Source organism: Nicotiana tomentosiformis, chromosome 9 (genome assembly GCF_000390325.3).
Source record: "Nicotiana tomentosiformis chromosome 9, ASM39032v3, whole genome shotgun sequence".
In the NCBI taxonomy this organism is placed as follows: domain Eukaryota; kingdom Viridiplantae; phylum Streptophyta; class Magnoliopsida; order Solanales; family Solanaceae; genus Nicotiana; species Nicotiana tomentosiformis.
In genome coordinates, this window is record NC_090820.1 from 34273944 (window position 1) to 34297504 (window position 23561).

General features: G+C 35.5%; 1 protein-coding gene and 1 long non-coding RNA gene across 3 annotated transcripts; both read left to right on the forward strand.

Annotated features, from left to right (window-relative positions):
- Positions 1-2739: 2739 nt before the first annotated feature.
- LOC104095537 (U1 small nuclear ribonucleoprotein C-like) lies at positions 2740-7835 on the forward strand. Of its 2 annotated transcripts, none has more exons than XM_009601684.4 (5): positions 2740-3042; positions 3132-3174; positions 6369-6410; positions 6507-6774; positions 7274-7835. In XM_009601684.4, the coding sequence occupies exons 1-5, from the start codon at positions 3035-3037 to the stop codon at positions 7510-7512; spliced, it is 600 nt and encodes a 199-aa protein (XP_009599979.1). In that variant the 5' UTR covers positions 2740-3034; the 3' UTR covers positions 7513-7835. The 2 variants fall into 2 exon arrangements, with proteins under 2 accessions (XP_009599979.1, XP_070042222.1); XM_070186121.1 differs by lacking the exon at positions 7274-7835 and adding an exon at positions 6935-7015 and having other exon boundaries at positions 2750-3042.
- Positions 3181-6335, forward strand: LOC138899563 (uncharacterized). Its single transcript, XR_011411273.1, has 2 exons — positions 3181-5567; positions 5637-6335. It is a non-coding gene; the product is annotated as an uncharacterized lncRNA (long non-coding RNA).
- Positions 7836-23561: the final 15726 nt, after the last annotated feature.

Sequence of the window (23561 nt, forward strand, 5' to 3'; positions counted from 1 at the left end):
CACAAGGTTTTTTTTTTCTCTCATGTCTTACAAAAGTAATATGTCATTTCTTTTATGGACAAAAGCAATGATTTTCAAATTAAAGAAAAACTCAACACACCATTCTCTCAATCCTTTTTACCCTTCCCTCAACTAATAGCCAAAAAGGAGGAGTATAACACACAATAATTTTACCACCAGCAAACAAAAAATGTTAAAAAAGAAGGAAAACAAATTAAAAATACATCTAGTTTAAGGATAACCTTCTTCAAAGCAAGTCTCCCAGAATAGCCTGTTTCTTTCCACCTCTTCTTCTACATTTGGGACCATTGTACTCTTAGCAATAATATTATTACTTGATATATCTTCTTCTTTCTCTTCCATTGACTCTCCAAAAAATTGGAAACTCTCTTCTTTTCTGCAACAATGGTATCCTTCATTTTCTTGTTTTTCATCATTTAAGCTATGTTCTTCATCTTGTTCTTCAAAAGCACTAATCACTTCTTGTGAATTTCCAAGAATGTCCTTGGATTCATGACTGCAAGATTCTGCATCATCATCCTCAACAATATTATTGGCTTCATCAAGATTTTCTTGAGAGTTGCCTAGATGAATCTTGGAATCAGATTGAGAGTCACCACTGGCTTCTAATAGGAAAATATTACTACACTTTTCGCTTCTATCTCCAAAAAATTCCATGTTTATTTAATTGACAAATTGGAATTTTAGTGCTCTATTATAATATATAGATGGTTAATACTTGATCCTTTGCTTAAGCTAATATATAGATGGTTAATACTTTAATCCTTTACTTAAGATAATTAATATAATGATTACTGCATAGATGGTGGGATTTTTCGGTTAAGTGCTCGATCTTATCTTTTAAGTGGGATTCATTCATTTCACTCATCCACTTACTTTTTCGAGGGTTTTTGTGAAGCAGTAGTTGGACTCTTTTGTCTATAGAAACATATCACATGCTTTGGGTTGCACTTAAAGGTTAAATTGGAACGGTTTTATCCACTTTTTATGGACACGTCATTCTTAAGCTTGACTAGGTTATGGTTGTGACTTGCGAAAGCATTACATTATCAACACGTAAATTTGAAGTCCATCTGTTCCTTGTTATCTACCGCTTTACCTAAAAAGAATTCCGGTCCAGATATTTTACCTTGTGCAAATCACAACAAAATTGCGCCGGTTGTCTCGGGACTGGCCTTTAAAATTGTCTCCCTTTTTTATTTATAATATGTTTTTCCTTCACCAAGAACTATGGAGCTTGAAATTCTTGTTTGGGGAGGAAATTGTAAGTTAATAATTTGTTATTATTAAAATTATTTTAATGTTGATAATTTATACCTAAATCATTTAGTGATTTGCTTTAAAAAATTTAAAACTTCATTGTGATCCTTAGAAAGTGTTGAAGAAGAGAAAACAAGTCTTCTTCATTTGGTGTTATTTGATAAAATTGATAATTGAGGATTGTTTGTGTTGGTATCAATTTGGAGATTTTTGGAGCAGATTTGGGGTTGTTTAATCTAAAAATTAAAATTGCAATTCGAAGAATACTTGTTCAACAATATAGATAAAATTATGCACATTAACATATAGATTTTGATTGATAATTTAATAGATAGGTCGATTGCAGATAATACAAATTCACGCCTTTCCACTAGAGTTTGATGAAAAATTGAACAAGCACAAAATCATGCTAATTGAATAGAGTTTATGAACAATTTCGCAAATAGGTGAAATACAAATAGGGGTGTCAAATTTGGCCAAAGCCTAAATGACCCGATGAACCTGCCCAAGGTTGAGCTGGTTATTGACCCGCCCATTTATTGAACCCAGCCCATCTTGACCCAATCAATCTCAACCCATTTAAAGTTGGGGTTTTAGCCTAAATTGATCCATGCGTAACTTTGCCAAAGTATTTTTAAAATAATTTTTTTTGTTTGGTATGTTATATTTGACCATAACAGAAAAAAGTCTTATTTAGTAATTATACATTTAACAAGAAAATAACACATACTACGTAAAGCTTAATAAGAGTTGCACTGGTTGGGTTATGATCCAAATTTTAGCTCACCTTAGCCCAAGTAACTTTTGACCCGCTCAATTATTGGCTCAACCCGATTTGACATGCCTAAAATCTACTCAACCCGTCCATTTAACACCCCTAAACACAGATAACACACAGTCATGCCAATATGATAGAGGTTGGTGCACAATTGAATAATCACAAAGTCATGCAACGGGGTAAAGTTTCTAAACAATTAACCATATAAGTAGAATAAATATAATATAAAATCAATCAATCCGGTAGTAAAATACCTGACAAGCATAAGTATATGTGAGTCCAGAGGTCATTTATTAAATATGTTAGAAAACATAGATAATATTTAAAAATCAGCCCTTATAGGGTTACTCCTATCAATTACCCGCAAATCATCCGTAGCAACCGAAGTGTAGAGCGACAGTTAGGAGGAGGCCCAGGAGAATAAGGGACCCAAAATGTTGAGCACGGTTGACATACACCTATCAAATTCCCAAGTGAAGAATTAACTTAAATCATCCGTTCAATCGCTTAAACTAAATATAATCGATAAATATATAATATTTATAATATATATAATTTATATAATATATGTATAATTATATATAGTTAGTAAATAATTTATATATACCAACTAAAAAAGTAAACAATATATTCAACTGGCTATTTATGTAAATATCCCTTTTTTCTTCACTAAATGGGCTAACATTTTTCTTTCTTGTGCTGGCCTTAAACAGGCGAAGGATGGTCTCTACTAGAACCTTCTAGTCTTCAATCCAGTAGTATTTTTCGAGCTTTCATCTTCGTCTGAATTTAGAGCGTATTCAATTAGGCATTCCGAAGTTTCTATACAATACTGCTGCCGTCCGATTAGTCGGAGTTCAAATCCGGTAACAATTCTCCGACGATACTTCCGGCGAAATTTTTGTACGCAAAATTCGAATTTACATTGTCAAAGTAATTTCTTGAGTTACAAAGTTCTGTCCTTTCTTTAATCCAATGCCTCGGTATGCAGACTTTTTTTTCCAATTATTTTCGGTTTTATGCTCATTTTTTCGCTTTTGTTTAATTATTGATCATTTATGTGTTTTTTCAGGTATTACTGTGACTACTGCGACACTTACTTGACCCATGATTCCGTGAGTTTTATGATTCTTTTTTCTTTGTGTGCGTTTCCCTATGTATTAGTATGCTTCAATTTGAATTAAGTTTATGATAATTTCTATTTCTGTTATAATGCCAATGTGAATTTTTTATAAGGTTGGAATATTGGATATATGTTGATTTAACTTTCAAACCATTTTACTCTATAATATGATACTCTATCTCATTAGAATATCAAATTGGTAAAACGTGTACTTATGTTATTCATTTAACGTACATTGTGCGAAAAATATCAAAGTCTGTTATGTTTAATAACTACTGGGGCATCATCCAGTTAATTACACTTTTCATTTTAAACTGAATGTTTGTATCTGATTTGACATAGTCTGTTGAAACTTGAGAGCTATATTTATGGATTGTTATAAGCACCTTCGCATATGTAAAAAGAGAAATACCTTGTTGAGAAACAATTTAGGAGGTCTGATGCAACTCTTTTATTTTTTATTAGGGAATTCTTCTAGAAAGGCAGAAAAGAATAGTGACATGTTAAAATTTTATTGTAGTTTAGACATGCAGACACTCTCTGAGGTTTTGTCTTGAATTACCATTGCATGTGTGTTATCTATAACAATGTTAAGGAAAGCTAAAATTTGTATCACTTGGACGTAAATGAGATCTGCAACACTGACTTTCAAGTTATATGTTGGAGAGGAAAGAAAATGGATTCCTATATAGAAGAGCAGAATATTATTTTAGATGAGAACAGAGAACTTGAAATATCATTACGAACATTGGGATTATTTGGATTGCCTGTAAAAGAAAGTGATTGGTAATTGATTAACCTCTTGCCGTATTCATTTCAGTGGACATGTAGATCATTTCCTGGAAGTCTGAGGCCATCATGCTCCTTTACAATTAATGCTGTATTACTATGGTTCATACCCATGGATCTGAGTAGTATCAACTTGCACATGATACAACATCATTCCGTGTCATAATTCTTCTTAATAATACATATCGTTGCTTCCTAAATTAGTTTACAGTTATGCCCCTGTTGAGTGGGCCTCTTACTCCAACTCGGAAGTAATGTGGCAATGTAGGATCAAAGGGTATGAAGCTTTTAAATCTTGATGCGGCATTCTGTTTCTCTTGGTATGATGTGCCAAAGGATTTTTCCGTCAAGTTTCTTTGGGAGCTTTTGTCATGTCAAAGTCAAGTAAACATGCTAGCAAAGTTGTTACTCTTACTACTTTAGATTATGTATACTAAAACACCGAACTGATTTTGACTTCATACTGGGAATATGCTGTTAAACCAGTTAAGGCAAGGGTTTGGATTAACCATTTTGGTGCAGAACAAGACGGATATTGGCATTCGAGAAGCGGTTACTCTTTGATCCTTGTAATTCTGGGGCTGCCTTTTAATCAGAACTGATGTACTAATCTGGTACTAAAGCTGAAGATTAGAATTGCAAGATTCTAATTAAAGTGATGCTTACAGCATAGGCCCTAATTCATTTTAGTACTTTCTCAATCAGTGTTCCTTTAACTATTTGGATGGAAAAACTGAAGTTATTGAACTGAGTTAAAAATATCCAGAGAAGAATCCTAAAAATCACTGGTTTAGAAAATTGAATGTAAAGAATGGATGACATCACAGAACTAGGAGTTGGAACAGTGAGGCTACATATTGTTTATTAGATGAAATGGAAGATCACCTATACAATTTTCTTGAGTCATGTGTAAAATCCCATTGACTTTTTAATATGGGTGATTCAAGGCTGTGAATCACAAGCGTATAGGAAAGTGTTATTTTGCTGTTGCACAAGAGAATCAATAATTGTGAGGCAATTCATATTTTCATATAGGAAAGGACTTAGGAAAAGATTGGTAGCTGGTTTAATTCATCCTAGGAAAAAAAAACGAAAAAGGAATAAGATTGATAGCTGGTTTAGAAAGTCTTTTGGAAAGACAGGAATATGCCCATTATTGAACTTATCTCTTGTTGAAAAAAGAAGATACCGACTATTGAATTAGGAAGGAGTTCTTCCCATATGTCAAAGCCTTGGTTGACAGTTTCTCGGTATCTGTGTTGGTAGGAGGTAGCACATACCCCGTGAATTAGTCGAGGTACGTGCAAGTAGTCCTGGACACCAGGTCATTAAAAAATTAGGAAGTATAAACCTTGTGAAAAATAAAATTGCAAATCTAAAAAAAGAAAATATGTAGAAGAACTCATTTGATATGGAGAAAGGGCATGGGTTCAAGTCGGACTCTCGACACTTGCAGATAATAAAAAATAGAACTCATCTGATGTGGACTGCACACTGGCTGGAAGCTATAGTTTGATGACTGTAGGGGTGAAACTAAATGAGATAGGACCAGCATTTTGGAACAGTTGTAGGAGGGACAAAATAATATATGTAGGGGTGAAACTAAATGAGATAGGACCAGCATTTTGGAACAGTTGTAGGAGGGACAAAATAATATATGTAGAGGAAAGTTAATCCATAAAATCTGATTGATTTTGAATTGTCATAATTTAGCACCCAAGGGTTTGGCCTAGTGGTCAATGAAGTGGGTGAGAACCATGAGGTATCAGGTTCAAATTCCTGCGGAGGCAGAAAACACTAGGTGATTTCTTCCCATTTATCCGAGCCTTGGTGAATGGAGTTACCTGGTACCTGTGCTGGTGGGAGGTGGCAGGTATCCCGTGGAGTTGGTCAAGGTGCGTGCAAGCTGGCCCGGATACTACGGTTATAAAAAAAAAATTGTTCATAATTTTAAGCTTTAACGATTAGTAACTTGTTCCATGACTGAAAATCTTTGCTCTGTTTGAGTGATGCTTCTATTGTCAAAACCCAGCACATATCACTTGTCACCAGGCTGCTTTTTCTGAACTGGGAAGTCAACACCATCCCTGTTACCAGCCGTTCTTGTTCGTAGTGGTTGAGAGAGTCCTCTTCATGCCACTAGGTCAAGAGTCCGAGCCTGGTACCCTAACAAAAAATAGATCCCTGTTACCGCTTTCATTTTTCTGAACATGTCTTGAGGCGAATATTGTGCATACTTTATATGGTATCTGTAATTCCATGGCAATACCTTTATCTTTTCAACTCCTAGGAGTTCTGCATTCTGTTCTACAAATGATTTAGAATGGTTTAAATCTTTCTGCGCTTCTTGTTGCTTGAAGGTCTGATTTCTTAACATTTTCCCTTTCACATTCCCAGCCTTCTGTCAGAAAACAGCATAATGCCGGTTACAAACACAAGGTGTGTCTTCCTATTTTGTAATTTTTATGACAATCTTCTCTCCTAACATGAATGTCATCTTCTCTGTAATGGCACTAATACTAGGAAGTTTTTCAGGCCAATGTACGGTCTTATTATCTGAAGTTTGAAGAGGAGCAAACACAGATTCTGATAGATCAGAAAATCAAGGAGCGCCTTGGGCAGGCAGCAGCATACCAGCAAATTGGTGCAGCTTATAATCAACATCTTGCTGCATTCCCTGGTCAACGACCTCGCCTACCGATGATACCACCTCCTATGCTGCCTGTTCCAGGAGCCATGCCCCCACAATTAGTGCCAGGTGCCAGACCTCCCATTTTGCCAATTCCTGTTCCTGGTCCTCCAGGTACCAATCCATGTAATTGTTTGGTGATTCCTTGGTATTTTTTTGCACTTGCTTTTATCAGGCAGTCTTTGTTTTCCATTTTGTGAATTGAGTGGGATAATATCTTTCTGTTAAATAGTTTATGGACTTACTGTTATAAAGCATGTCTTTTCCCTTTTAGGTTGATGTACTTCCTTCAGTTTGGGAGATTTTTCCCAGTACCAGTAAAAGTTCTTTAAAGGTTGTTTCAACTTTCACGTGCTGCAGGTTATGGACCGAGGATCTGACTTATTTTATCTTGTCTAATATGCTCTTTTCTTATCCTTTTTCAAAGAGAACTAATATGCCCTGGGATTAGTGTGGCAAAATAAAAAGTAAATTTTTATTTTTGTCTCATCTCCATGATATGGGCATCTGGTCGCATCAACGAATAAAGCAAGAGCGGCTAGACTAAAACAGTCAAACGTGAATGAGATTATTCTGAATTATGTACATGTTAACTTCTTGATGTGCTTTTTAGGTTATTCCGCGGTTGCTCCAACTGCACCAATTGCAGGACCGGTGCCACCTGTTTCATCCTTGCTGCTGCAACCCAGTTCTCTTCCCGCTCCTCCTGCACTGCACCCCCTTGCAGGTGTTCCAGGTGGAGCGGCTCCACCTACTTCAGGCAATGCCCCTGTTCCTGCCACACAATCAATCTACCAGCCAAATCCCAATGGAATTGCCGCCCCTTCTATGAATGCTACAACTACCAGCTAGGCTTGCTGCTCGAGCCAGAAATACTTTGACTATCTTCTGTGTTCTCCGTAGGATAATTATGGTTTTGGATGAAATGGCAAGAGGAACAATGGCTTCTAAGTGAGTAACAGCGCTGAACATCATCAAGTTCTCCTGATAATTGTGGAGAAGAGAAATTACTTCTGCTTCTGGAGTTGAGTCTAGGAAGAATATCAAGTATTTGAGTCTGATGTATGAGTAGTTGCTGGTTCTTATGTATTGTACCTTAATCTTATAAAAGGATCCTTGGACTTCTTGTCAGTATTGCTCTATCAATTCTCCTTAATTGGATTGGTCGTTTGAAATTGTGCCTAAAGTTATTCCTTTTTTTTTCTTCTCATGATTAGCGGTTACAGGACCTATATAACGATTTATTAGTTTAGGATTCGTCAAATTACATTGTTAGCAAGTTTAGAAGAAACAAGTAGCAGTCATGTTCATGCATTTCTGTAGCCTTAACCAAAATCACATCCCCATTCAAGGCCAATCTGAGATTCGAACTTAATGAGTTTTGTTTTGAATTTTTTTGAAAATATGGGTTATATACTTAAAAAGGCAGAAACATATATAAACACTCAATCTTGGTCCTCAATGATATTTAAACTCGCTCAATGATCATTTCAACTTGACACAAGTGTATGTCGGGGACACGCCAGGCTAGTTGACAGGTGAGGAATACATCCAACCAATAGACCTCTTTTTTTTAATTGTTTACTAAAAGCAATAGACGAGTTCCATATGGACTAGACTTACTAAGGAGCAAGTTAGATTGACTGTTTTCAGTTACGCTTATTCAATTGACTCGTTCTTGTACGGTTCCTTTGATTGTGACATGGAAAAATGTTTGATTTTAGACAACTTTGGGAAGAGGGGTGAAGGGAATTTGCTAACGTTTTTCTTTATCAATTAATGTATTTTTTTTAATTACACGTATCATTTTTAAACGTTTTTCTCCATTAGCAACTTCATCATATAATTTCCAGTGAGTTCTTGTTCGAACTCTGATCGTGTTGGAGAAGAATAAAATCAGATTTCGTTCGAAAATTGGTTAATGTGGGTCATCACTCATTAAGGGTTTAGTCTGTTGTGCCGATTAAAAAGAAAACAAAAGAGTTGTTTCATCAAAATGATGAGTTGAATTACATCTAATTGAAGGAGTATAAACAAGTCGCAAGATTTCGAGATTCGGTGAAGCTGAGGATGAATAACATCCGGCGTACACACCAAATCATGTTAACTTATTATAATTAAGTGATATAATGATGCAAAAATGTATATATTTAACTATGGTTAAGCCCTTGAAATTCATGAAAAAAACACATATTATGCATTTATTGATTTAGTATAAACATCGGACGTGGACAAATTTTTATATTATAAGTCTAAAAACCAAACTAGTTCTAGCAAAAGAAAAATTGGGGAGGTAAAACTATTCATTTTTGTGTGCCTTCTTAATTATTTATAAAGGTATGTATAATTACAAAAGTAAACATAATTATAGATATTTAAGCATACTTAACGATTTGGATTGTGGATGAAAAACTGTAGATGCTGTTAGTGATAAAGGGGAGGTAAAAATGTAAACCAGCTAAAAGAGGATGAAATTAAAGTACATAATTTTGCATACAAATTGTTGGTTCAGTTGAGGGGAAAAAGTAAACTTCAACTGTAATTGTGCAGAAACTGTATCTAAGTTGTATTCCCAAACAATCGGTTGAAAATCAAGCTAATAGCCTCTTTGGCCAAGTTGGAAAAATCTACTTATTTTGAGAAGTGTTTTTAAAAAAAGTATTTTTTGTGAGAAACAGTTTGTGTTTGGCTAATCAATTTGAAAAACACTTTTGAGCAGCAATTAGTGTTTGACCAAACTGTTAAAAGGTGCTTGTAAGTGTATTTTTCTCAAAAGTATTTTTTTAAAAAGTGCTTCTGGGGAGAAGCTACATTTTTCTGCTTCTCAAAAACTGCTCTACTCAAACTCACTTTTTTCCTTCAAAAAGCTTGGCCAAACACCTTAACTTTGAAGAAAAAAGTATTTTTGACAAAAAAATACTTTTGGCCAAAAAAAAGCTTGGCCAAACAGGCTATAAGTCTATATAGTCTAGAGACCAATTATACACAAAGAAAAACATAAACAAAACCATTTCTATTGAATCACAGATGGAACTCTGGGAGTATTTTCAAAATTTTAAAAAGCCATGTGTCTTTTTTATTTTACAAGTGTCCTATCTATTTCCAAGTGGCTATGAATATTTACCATGTGACCTTTTGAATGAAGATATGTGACCAAATGACTAAGCCATAAACAAGTCATGCAATTAAACACTTGGCAATTTAAGAAACTCCTAGCATCTCTATACATAGTCTTCTTGATTCATCCTCAAGGGACATCAACAAAATTAGTCTTTTACTCTTTCCTTAGCTAATCATTGCTTTCTTCTTTAGCTAATTATTACTACAATTATTATTATTCCCATTGACCAAATCATTATCGCTTGTTATTATTTCTTCCCTCTGTTTTATTCCAAAACTTGCTAGTATTATTTAATTTTGCTGATTCTTATATTCTCTAAATAAATAAAGGTAAACTTGTTTAATCCTGAGAAAACATTTCACATTGCTGAAATAGTTTCTTAGATTGCAGTATTGTTGTTATTTTTCGGCGTCATTTCCCTACATGAACTACTAGTGTATTGGTTAATTACTGATACAAAAATATGTAGATATATAATTAAGCTTATAATACATTTAATGGATGTCTGTTAAGTTTTTTTCGTGTTTAAACAAGCCCAACAAAAACATAAAATGTTATCGTATTTACTGTTATCACTAAATCACAATTAATTAATTTAAATTTTAACTTTTATGCGTCATTTAAGTATGATGCATTAATATACGATTTACGCTCTCTCTTGTGAGAAGGCATTGCTTCTCCCGAAGTTACGGGGTCGTCAGTCCATTTGATAACAGAATCTTTCTGTATAAAACAAATGATAATGGAATCTTTATTGAAAACAAAAGTCGTACCTCAAAACATGGTTGTTAACATATATGCTTACGTGTTTGGGGTCACTTTAAGGAATCTATGGTCACATTAAGGAATAAAAAAGTATCACCACAAAGTATCTCACATTCGCCTGAGATTTAGGAGGGGAGGGTTCGCCGAAAAATTATATTGTATATATAAGATAAAATTTATTTTTTATCTTTATATATTATATTTTGAATCCTCTTGATTAGGAGTATACAAACGAAACCGACAAACCGCATCAACTCGATAATTCGAGTCAAACCGAGAAAAAAAATCCGACTATAATTTGGTTTGATTTGGTTTGGTGTTGGAAAAAAAATCCTGACCATATTTGGTTTGGTTTGATTTTAACTAAATAAAGTCAAATCGAAACCAAACCAACCCGACATTATATGTATAAAAGTTTTAAATATATTTAGTACATAAAAATATTTATGGTAGTATAGTTTATAAATATTTCTTAAACTTTTTCATAATTTTATCTTTTAACGTATTATTTCAAGCTTGAGTTTATAATTTTTGGATGCTCCAATAAGTTTTATAGTCCATAAATGTTAGTAACTTAAATAAATCCTAAACCAAAATCAAATCAAAACTAATACTAATAAAAGACATTCAATTCAATTGTACTACGAATGAAAATAGTGTTGGATATCTATTTTTTAGTTTTTCCATGGTTTAGATAAAATGTATAACTTATTTTTCTTCTAGTGGTTAGTCATGTAAATAATAGTACTTATTAGTCATAATTTTAAATTATGTTTGTTTTCATTATGGCTTATTAATAATATTTATTTTATATGATTTTTTTATCTTTATTGTTGAATATTTTAGTACAATGCCATGGCTCATCTCATATTTATGTTATTTTATTGAAAAATACCTTATATAGTTCTGTCTTACTAGGATTAAAGAAATATTTGGAGCACAAATTTTACGTTTTGTGCTATGAAGACTTATAAAAACCCCCCCGAAAAAACCCGAAAAAATCCGAAAAAACCGAGATTAAAAAAACCCGTCTTTTATTGATTTGGTTTGGTATTTAGATTTAATAATCCGATACAATTGGTTTGGTTTGGTAATTAGAAAATTCGAACCAACCCGATCCATGTACATCCCTACTCTTGATATAGCCTAAAAACATAACTTAGTGGTCAAGGGGGCTCAAAACCTTTAAGGCCGTTGGTTCAATTCACACTAGTTACAATTATTTTTAACTTTTTTCTTTTTTTGAACCTCTTTAGCAAAAATCCTGCCTCCACTTCTGCCTATAAGTCACACGAAAATTACTTTATGACTACTCCAAAGATCCCATTCAATCACATTAAGGAATCTATTAATAAAAAACATATAAAACTATGGTTGACTTTGAGATTTATGTTACCAATCCCTAGTTTAATCAATGGCTGCCGATCGATCTCCATGCACTAATTGGCACGACGTTAATGTGTGGAAAATATTCGATTAATCCAACGTAGTATTAATTTACTAACCAAATCTATAGTAAATAATTTGTGAAAATGATTATTCTTCCTTTTATTCTTAAGCTTGTATGAATTAAACTTGCTACAAATTAGTAACGGTAATTGACATTAGAACACCGCGATAAAGAATGTCAAATGATTTGTTAACCATTTGAGATTTTACTATAGTTTAAATCTATTTACATTATACTAGTGACTATAACGTGTCTTTCTGACAAAAACAAGTGAAACGTTGCATGGAATGATCGGTTCGAAAAAATTCTTAAATGTCAAAGAAAAAGAAAAGGGGAAACAGAATACCAAGGAAATATATGCCAACTCCAATCAGCTTTATTACATCGGTCGACACTTCTTTCTATTTTGGTATGTTCAATTTTTTTTATTTTTTTTTTTAAAATAAATTACGCCGTATAGTGGAATGGCCCTATCATTCAACCAACAAAGAGTATAAAAATATGTAGGAGAGCTATGTTGTTACCTGGCACATCAAGGAGCAATGACTACACCTATTTACTAACTACTTTCTACCCTTATGCATTACATACAAAAACAAAAGTGCCCTATGCAATTCAGCATTATATTTATTCACCATTGCATATACAATAACCTACCAATCAACCCAAAAAAGCTCTTCACAAAAAAAGTATTTTTATTATGTTTATGCCTTAGTGACACCATCTGGATGTAATTCAATATGTACGGTTCAACTGCAGAAGAAGGTAGAGTATGATGGAAGAAAATAAGAAGTTTTTTAATGTCAATGTTCCATTTTGCTAATGTATCCGCAACTTGATTAGCTTCAATATAGCAATGGCGAATAACACAATTGAGTTGACTGGCAATGTATTGAATATGTCTTATAATGCCCTGCATCAATCACAAGCTGGGAATCACACTCCAGTATAATGTTTGTTGTAACCATTGCGACTACACCCGCTAACGCTGCTCTAGCTTCAGCCAGGTTGCTATTTGTTCAGCCAATTGAAGAAGCAAACACCATAGTTAGCTTACCCCTATGATCTCTGCATATGCCACATTGCCACCAACATCCGAATTTTCTTCTGCATCTTTGTAATTTGCTGCCATCCACTACTAGAAATTCAACCAAAACAGATCGCGACCAATCGACCGACTTCGGTCGATCAAAATACCGACCGAAGTCGGTCGATTTTCCAAAATATTTTTTTAAACTTTTTTTTACGAAACCGACCGACTTCGGTCAGTTTTTTTGGGCGTAAAAATGCGAAAAACTATTTTAGAATCTCGCGACAATTTATTTTTTAAGAAACCAACCGAAATCGGTTTATTTTTCATATAAAATAAATTAAAATTAATATTAAAAAAACTGACGGAAATCGGTCGGTTATTTTCGCGGGAAAATAAAATTAAGGAATACAAATAAATTAAAAGAAAGTCTTAAACCAAAATGTACCAATAGTACTAATAGTCTAGGGGTAGAATAGTATCATGCCACAGTACAGATCCTGGTTCGAGTCCAAGACGGTACATTTTTTAATTGCATAATTCAAAATACCGATCGACATCGGTCGGTTTTTTCGGCAGATTTTTTCTTTTTGGGTTGTTTGTGAAAATTAATTTACCGACCGAAATTGGTCGGAAATTGCGACTGACTTCGGTCGCTATTTTTTACCGACCAATATATTTTTGACTGATTAAAGTAAGTTGGAAATCGGTTGGTTTTTCCATATTTTCGACCGATTTCGGTCGGTATTTGTGGACGATTTTAGACAGTTTTCTAGTAATGATCGGTATTAATCTTAAACCAATATTGAGGAGATTTATGCCATTTAATAACTGTGCAATCAATTTTGGGAATGAGTAATAGCACATGTTGACATATATCTACTCAACTCCCTGCCCATTCCCTATTACACTTAGCCTCTGATATCACCCATTTCAAGTGGTATGTTCAATATATTAGAATAATATAGAGATCATTAGTACGTTATTTTTTTTTTGTGTGTGTGTGTTTTTTGTAGCAAAAGCTTCGTTCTAGCAGTACATTTCTTTCGCTACCCTATTTTGCTCTCTAGAACTCTTAAGTATGTGGGTTAGGATGAATTCAGTAACTTTTTTATTTGGATTTTTATATTTGTATTAGAAAGTTCACAAAATATGTATAAATTTTTAATTGCGAACCCAGTAATTAAAACTAATTATGAGTTCAGTGACAAGTTCAGAATCCATAAACTTTAAATTCTGGCTCTACCTCTGCATAGGATTTTGTGTTGTTTAGCTTTAAAGAGATTAATATATATTTATGAGTTAACAAGATTTTCCAAAGAAAATACAATAATAAAAGAAGCACTACGAAATATCTTAACTTTAACAAGCTCAACTTGCTATGAATAACTATCGAAATCATGGTTGGTAGAAGTAGTGTAATTATGGCCAATATTTTGGCTAGTGGAATCTATCTCATATAAGCATAAGCCTATTTGTTAAGTAGACTTTGTTGGTAATATTTTTTGGGACCCAAAAATATTGCATTATGTGGTGGATATCATTTGCACAAGTTGTATCTTTTCTTTTACAACTAAGAGGCCAAGACTTTTGTGCCTATAAAAGAAAAAGGCCATTAGTTTATTTTAAATACACCAACAAGACTTGAGTCTTCATTTCTTGTTTCTTGTCCTCCTTTAGTAATTGAGAGTATTTTGTAAGAGAATTGAGTGTCGGAAAATACTTGTGTGATCCTCTTTCTTTGAAGTGATATTGTGAGGTTATTCTCTCGGGGGTATTTGGGATTAATTAGAGTATTTACTCTAATTTTGTACGCTCTTTTGTACTCTTATTGCTATAGTGAATTTGCTCTTCTCCCCTTGTGGACGTAGGTCACACTGACCGAACCACGTTAAATTAGTGTCTTTTTTATATGCTTTAAGTGTCATTGTTATCAACTTGCATTGTCTTTGTTATTGTCATTATAACATTGTTTGGCTAAATTTTGCACTATCCGAATTTTCGATCCTAACAAATTGGTATCAGAGCCGGATCTAACCGGGTTAGTTTCAATAGCCAATATGACTCTAACAAAGACCTATCTTGAGAAATTTGACTGAAGTGCAAACTTCGAAATGTGGCAATTAAAGATGGAAGCTATCCTAATTCAGGATGGCTTAGACTTGGCATTGCAAGAAAGGAGAAAAAGCCGGATAAAATGACGGACGAGGAATTTGCCATCATAGATAAAAAGACAAAATCATGTATCATCTTAAATCTCTCGAATGAGGTTTTACGTGAAGTTTCTGTAGAAACCACAGCCAAAGGCATGTGGAAAAAATTGAAAAGCTTATATATGAAGAGGACTGTGGAAAATAGACTTTACCTGAAGCAGAAGCTTTATACAATTCGTATGGGGGAAGGTACCTCTATTTTCTCTCATCTTGACATCTTTGATTCCATTCTTATGAATTTGAGTAATATAGATGTTGAAATTAAAGATGAGGATCAAGCCGTGTTATTGCTTTGTTCTCTACCCCCATCTTTTAAGCATATAAGAGATATTATATTTATGCAATGGATAATATCTCTTATAAGGATATTAAATTTATCTTAAAATCAAAAGAACAGATAGATAATGAATGTAACGACCCGACCGGTCGTTTTTCTTTCTAGATTCCAATTCTCCTAAATAAGACTTACCGTACGTGCTTTTACCATTTTATGACTCGCGGGGATGGTTAGTTCGGGTTTGTAAGGGTTCGGGTTGAAATCAGAACACTTAGTTCCTTAATATTGACTTTAAAAGTTTAAGTTTGACTTGGGTCAATATTTCTAGTAAACAACCTCGGAACTGATATTTGACGATCCCAATGGGTTCGTATGACGATTTTGGACTTGGGCGTATGTTCGAATCGGGTTTTGGATGACCCAGGTGCGTTTTGGCGCATAAAGTTAAAAGTTGGCACATTGAAGGTTTTAAAGTTCTTTAAATTTGATTTGGAGTTATCGAGGTCCGTTTGAAATTCCGAGCCTGGTAATAGCTCCGTATGGTGATTTAAGACTTGTACGCAAAATTTGGTGTCATTCCGAGTAGTTTAAGTATAATTCAGCGCGTTTGGAGTAAGTTGGAAGAACTTGAAGTTCATAAGTCGATTCTATTTGGTTTTGGGTTATGATTCTTAGTTTTAATGTTGTTTTTCGTATTCTGAGAGTGTGAGCGAGTCCGTTTTATGTTCACGAACTTGTTAGTATGTTTGGTCGAGGCCTCGGGGCCACTGTATAGGGTTTGGAGGGTCGTCGGAGCTTGTTTGCTCTTTGGAGAAGAGCTGTTGGTGCTTGTCATCTGGTGCGTTCGCACCTGTGGTGGAATGGACACAGAAGCAGCACCGCAGATGCGTCGCCTCTCTCGTAGAAGCGGAAAGAGGAGGGGTCAGCGAACTCTGCAGAAGCGAACTCGCTTCTGCAATGAATGGGTCTACAGATGCGGAGAGAGGCAGCATGGCCATGGTCATAGGTGCGCGAGGCGAGCCGCAGAAGCGGGCTCGCAGATGCGTGACTTGGACATAGGTGCGAGGTGTCAGGGGTCGTGCGTGTTCCACAGATGTGGATAGTTGACCGCAGAAGCGGAAACCCTTCCGCATGTGCGGAAAAACCGTTGGGTAGAAGGGTTGCATTTAAGTCGAGACTTAGGCTCATTTCTTCATTTCTCTCACTTGTTGGTCGAATATAGAGCTCTTTGAGGAGGGATTTTCACCTAGCACTTTGAGGTAAGTGATTTCTATGTAATATGAGTTTAAAATATAGAGTATGGGTAGATTTTAACATGTAAAATTTATCAAAATTATAGGTTTAGTTGAAAAACCTAGGTTTTGGATAAAATGGGATTTTGCCATGAAAATGGTTATGGAATTGGGTAAAAATTATGTATTTGAGTTCGTGAGGTTATGGGTAACATTTATCTTTGAACATTTTTGGAATCCGGGCACGTGGGCCTGGGAGTGAATTTTAGGAATCTTCCAATTTGGGTTGGGTAATTACTCTAATAGTTAAATTATGAACTTTTGAATATGTATTGATTAATTTATATAATATTTGATTAATTTCGGATTATTCGGCACCGAGTTGAGGCTTTAGAATGAATTTATGGGCCGAAAAGTGAGCTTCGAGACGAGGTAAGTCTCTTGCCTAACCTTGTAAGAGAAAATTTACCCCATATGTGATTTAAATTACTATTTGCTGCTAATTGTGGGGATAACGTACGCACGAGGTGATGAGAGTCCGTGCGTAGATACTAATTGTCCGGGTGACTTAGGACCCAAATTATGAAATACTTGTAATATTTGTACCTTACTTGTTAATTAAAGTGCTTGAATTATATTGAAACTTGTTAAGAAATTTGTAAGGACCTAATTTCACTTACGTGAATTTTTGGCGGGTTACTTGACCGTTAATAGAAATTGTGCTTCCTTGTGCATTAGCCTTGTATTAGCTTCTAAATCGGTTGTTCATAAAGTATCCTCTCTTCTTGTGGAGCGGTCCGAATGCCTTGGCAGTAGATAGATGCATCTATGGTTCGTTCCACTCGACCCTCGGCAGTGTATACATTATTCTGGATCGGGCCGTACGACCTCGGCATATATCGTGCGTAATAATACTCGGAGCCTAATTATACTTGATATTATTTTATGGCTTGAGAGGTTGTAATTATTAATGACAGAATTTGACCTGGAATTTATGATTAGTGAAAAGAATATGTATTTACTGCTTGTTATTGAGTTATTATTACTGTTTATATAACCCATGCTAATTTAGAATTTATGTATTTTATTGTTAGCCCATAGTAAGTGTCGAAGTCGACCCCCCATCACTACTTTTTCGAGGTTAGACTAGATACTTACTGGTATATGTTGTTTATGTACTCACGCTCCACTTCTGCACTAATCGCGCAGGATCTGAGGCAGGTGCATTTGGCGATCATATCAGCGCATACCCCCTTTATCCCGAGACCTAGTGGTGAGCTGCTTCCTGAGCCGTTCTGTAGCACCTAGAGTCTCTCTTTTGTATCTATTTTCTGTCTACTTTATTTCATACAGTAGTTAGAGTTTTGTATATTCTACTAGTTGCTCATACACTTGTGATACCAGGTCTTGACACACATACTATTAGACTTTATGGTTTTGGAGTATTTATGTCATTATATTTACCCACTCAGTTGCCTTCGTTTTATTTTATTAAAGTTTCTACTCCTTAATCTCTTAATAAATTGAATTTAATTACTTGAAAACTTAGTAAAAGAGTAGTCACATATTTAGTTCACTGTTGGCTTGCCTAGCAGCGACGTTGGGCGCCATCACGGCCTATAGGAGAAATTGGATGGTGACAGTGATATTACTAGGGAAACTAATGTAACTTAAGCGGAAGTTGGCTTGTTTGTTAGGGGAAAATCCGACTCCATATTCAGATACAATAATTTATAGTATCGCTATTGTTATAAAAAATGTCACATTAACTTTGAATGTATAAACTGAAAAATAAAGAAAAGCATAAAGAAAGAAAAAATGAGCACAAAAATACTGACACCGCCGAAGCTAGTGTAGTAACTGATGAGATTGAGGGAACTATATTTTTAGCAACTGAAACTAGTTTCAGATCAGACAATGAGCGGATTTTAGATTCCGGTTGTTCATATCATATGTGTCCTAGCAGGGACTTGTTTTATACATATGATTCAGTTGAAGGTGGAGTTGTTCAAGTGGGTAACAATGTTACTTATAACGTTATTGGTAAAGGTACAATTCGGATCAGAATGCACGATGGTATGGTGAAAACTCTCACCGATATTAGATATGTTCCCGAGTTGAAGAAAAATCTCATCTCTTTGGGCACTTTAGAATCACTTGGGTGCAAATTCACCGGTGAAGGTGGAGTTCTAACAATTTTTCAAGGTGCTCTTGTGATCATGAAAGCACACAGATCTGGTTCGTTGTATACTTTATTGGGATCCACTATTATAGGCCCTACTATAGTTTTGGTATCAGACAACTTGTCTGATTTTGATGGCATTAAATTTTGACATATACCCATTGGGGCTTTTGCGGAGAAGGTGAAATAAATTTACTATATCAGCCAAAATTAGGCCAATATGGAGATTGTAATTATGACCAATATTTTGGCTAGTGAAGTCCATCTCACATAAGCATAAGCCTATTTGCAAAGTAGACTTTATTGGTAATATTCTTTGGGACCCAAAAATATTGCATTGTGTGGTGGATATCATTTGCACAAGTTGTATCTTTTCTTTTACAACTAAGAGGCCAAGATTTTTTTGCCTATAAAAGGAAAGGACATTAGTTCATTTTAAACACACCAACAAAACTTGAATCTTCATTTCTTGTTTTTTCTCATCCTTTAGTAATTGAAAGTATTTTGCAAGAGAGTTGAGTGTTGGGAAATATTTGTGTAATCCCCTTTCTTTGGAGTGATCTTGTGAGGTTATTGTCTCGGGGGTATTTGAGATTAATTAGAGTATTTACTCTAATTTTGTATGCTCTTTTGTACCCTTGTTGCTATAGTGAATTTGCTTCTCTCCGTTTGTGGACGTAGGTCACACTGACCGAACCACGTTAAATTGATGTCTTCTTTATATGCTTTAAGTGTCGTTGTTATCAATTTGTATTGTCTTTGTTATTGTCATTATAACATTGTTTGGCTAAATTTCGCATTACTCGAGATCCCGATCCAAACAAGTAGGTCTAACGACCTTTCTATAACCAACTTCTACCAATTCTGTTCTAATGAGCTGATTAATATAAAAAGTTGCATCATACAAATGAAGAAATTAGTTAGATCCACCAAGTTAGCTACGATAGTTACGTTACGGCTATTCTATTATGTGCATTTTGTCTTTTTTAGATGTCATTTCAACAATTTTGGTTCCATTTGCTAAGACTGCTAAGTCAACTTTCACAAGTTCACAATTTCACATACCAAATGATGTATTCCACCAGGGCTGTTCGTCGGTTGGTACGGTACAGTATTTAAATTTTCGGTTCAGTATTTTTGGTATTCGATTTCTTAAAATACTATATCAATACCGTACCTAATTAAATTCGGTATGGTTCGATTTTTCTCCTTTCGGTTTCGGTTTATTCGGTTCGGTAACTTCGGTTTGAATATTAATTAGCGCATAGAGTCATAGACTGTAATATTCTTAATTAAAGTACTCAAAAGTACAAAAGTAAAAACGTTTGTTGACAAAAGTTTTGTCCAAAACCAGCAAATATCAACCCAGAGAGATAAAATTGTACATAAAGGAATACATTTGATCAATAGAAATGTCTTGTTACTTGCTTAGAGTTAATTGATGAACTTGGAGAATAACGAAAAGTAAAATTTTAGATTTTTTATATTTATATTATAATTAATAATATGTGTATTGTATAATATAATATACATTTCGGTACGGTATCGATGTTTCGATATTTTATTTTAAAATATCAAATACCATACCTAATACTAATTCTTTTTAAAACGTAAACCAAATACCATATCGAATATCAAAATATCGAATGCCAAATACCAAAATTTTCGATTTCGGTACAGTAATTCGATATTTACCAAATTATGCACAACCCTATATTCCACATCCTCCAGCTATCCAAGTATATAAGACTTCGTCCCCCTTAGTACAAAGTTTGAATAACTACTACATCGGAAAAATTTAGAATATTTTACCTGCGAAAAATATTTTCCTAGGAAAATCTATAGGTAACTTTGGCGCCAATAAGTGCCAACATATTTTCTACAAAATTACCTGGGGAAACTAATCGGCAAGTATATTTTTCCAGAAAAATTTGCAGGTAATTTAAAGAAAAAAATGAAAAAAAAAATCATATGATATTCCGTAGAAAAATCCCCAAGTAGTGCTACATGCGAATTTACTTGCGGATATTCTTTTGGGGATTTACCCAGGGATTTGCTTATTTGAAAAATTACCTGGGGATATTGTTGCTGCGGATTTAACTTGAAATTTTTTCTGGGGGATTTACTTGGGAATTTTCTTAGCTGGGGAACTACCTATGGATGTTGTCACTACGGATGAAGCTGAGAATATTTTCTTGAAAATTTTCTTACTTGAAAAATTACCTAAAGATTTCGTTGTTCTAAATTTAATTAAAAACAATTCTCGGGGATTTGCTTATTTGGGGATTATTATAAATTTTGCTAGAAACTTGTTCTTGATGATATAGCTAGAATTTTTCTTACCTGAAAATTTATCTGAAATTTTGGTTAGGGATTTGATCTACGGATTTAGATACTATTGCTGCTTTAGTTGAATATAAAATATTGAAAGAGAATTTTATTGCTACATATTTGTAACGACCCGATCGGTCATTTTAAGAGTTGTAGCTCCGTTCCCTCATTTACTATTCATTTTATACTTTACTGTTGCTATATGACTTGCCGGGGTAGTAGGTTCGGGTCCGGAGGGGTTTCAGAATGAATTGAGATACTTAGTCTCAAGGTTGAAAGCTTAAGTTGGATAGGTTGATCAGATATTGTAATTTCTGTAATTGAACTATATCCGTGAAGCTCGTCACTACTTTCAGTCCATTATTTAGTCTTGTTACTTACTGATTTGGTTGTACTCACACTACACCTTGCACTTCGTGTGCAGATCCAAGTATTTTTGGATACAGTGGGTGTTGATTTCTTTGCACAGCTTGATCGTTTTGAGATTTCAAGGTAGCTGCCTGGCATTCGCACACCTTGTCTCTCCTTCCCTATCTTTCAACTTTATGTATTTAGTTTTAGTCTTTCATTAATAGTATTTCTAGACTTGCGTTGTATAGACGCTCAAGTACTTAGTGACACCCCGATGTTGGGAATTATTTTTTTTTTTTGGGAGAGTTTTGATGCTTAAAGCTTGTGTTACTTATTTCATTTAAAAGTGTTGGAGGCATTTTAAATGTGTCAGCTTGCCTAGTACCACGTTAGGCGCCATTACGATAGGTTAGTTTTGGGTCGTGACAAGTTGGTATCAGAGCCTAGGTTACATAGGTCTCACGAGTCATGAACAAGTTTAGTAGGGTCTTGCGGATCGGTACGAAGACGTCTGTACTTATCTTTGAGAGGCTACCGAACCCTTAGAAAATTTCATATTCTTGTATTCTTGTCGTGCAGATTTGTTGTTTTTGGGAACTAAATTTTTATTGTTCTATTCTCTCACAGATGGCGATGACACGTGCTACTGGACAAGATAGACAACCACCAGTACCACCGGCTAGGGCCGTGAGAGGCCGAGGTCATGGTAGGGATCGTGGTAGGGGCATAGGTGCATCTCGTACAATAGCTAGAGTAGCACCTATAGGTCCACCAGTTGCTCCAGCTCAGGAGTAGGTACCAGATATAGGTGAGCCAGTGGGGCCAGCACAGGCACCAGGTGTGCCCATTATGATTTCAGGCCTTCAGGAGGCCTTGGCTCAGATTTTGACAGTGTGCACCAGCCTTGCTCAGGTGGTCTCTGTTTCGGCCGCAACAACCACTTCTCAGGCCGGGGGAGGTACTTAGACTCCCGCCGCCCGTACTCCAGAGCAGGTGATGTAGGGACTCCAGACATCGGGGGTACCACCAGCCCAGCCGGTTGCAACTGCTCAGGTCTAGGTGGGTCCCGTTATTACTGATGATGAGCAGAGGAGGCTAGAGAGATTTGGGAGGCTTCAGACTCCATCATTCAGAAGGGATGAGTCAGAGGATGCCCAGGGCTTCTTGGATAAATGCCAATAGATTCTTTGCACGACGGGTATTTTAGAGACCAGTCGGTATCGTTCACTACTTTTCAATTTACTGGGACTGCCTTCAGATGGTGGGAGGCTTATGAGAGGTGCAAGTCGGTCGGTGCAACACGAATTTCATGGCAGAAGTTCACCGTTCTCTTCTTGGAGAAGTTAATGCCGCAGTCTCGCAGGGAGGATCTGCACAAATAGTTTGAGTAGCTATATCAGGAGGGCATGTCTGTGACCCAGTACGAGATGAGGTTTTTAGAGTTGCCTCATCACACAGTTTGGTTGATTCACATTGATAGGGAGAGGATTAGGAGGTTCATTGATGGCCTCATATATCAGTTGCGGTTGCTTATGACTCGGGAGAGGGTATCTGGTACTACTTTTGACGAGGTGGTTGATATTTCTCGGCAGATAGAGATGGTCCATAGTCAGGAGTGTGAGAAGAGGGAGGCCAAGAGGCCTCAAGGTTCAGGTGGTTTCAGAGGTGTTTTTTCTGGGGGTAGTCCTACCACAACAGGGGTGTCCTTATAGGCCCACTCAGATGGCTCGTCCAGTTCACCGTAGAATATCATCCAATCATGGTTCATACAATGCTCGCCAGGGTCAGTCATCCCTTAATGCCCTTCCGACTCAGAGTTTATCCCATGCTCCATCGGTTCAGGGTTCATCTATGCCAGGTCCTTCTAGCAGTTATCCCAATACTCGGGGCCCCCTTGAGTCCCCACCCCCAGCACCGGGGAGTTGCTTCGAGTGCGGGGAGTTTGGTCA

Coding starts and splice junctions, on each gene's coding strand:
- LOC104095537 (XM_009601684.4), top strand. Junction 3,175..6,368: donor CTTACTTGACCCATGATTCC/GTGAGTTTTATG, acceptor TCACATTCCCAG/CCTTCTGTCAGAAAACAGCA. Junction 6,411..6,506: donor ATGCCGGTTACAAACACAAG/GTGTGTCTTCCT, acceptor GAAGTTTTTCAG/GCCAATGTACGGTCTTATTA.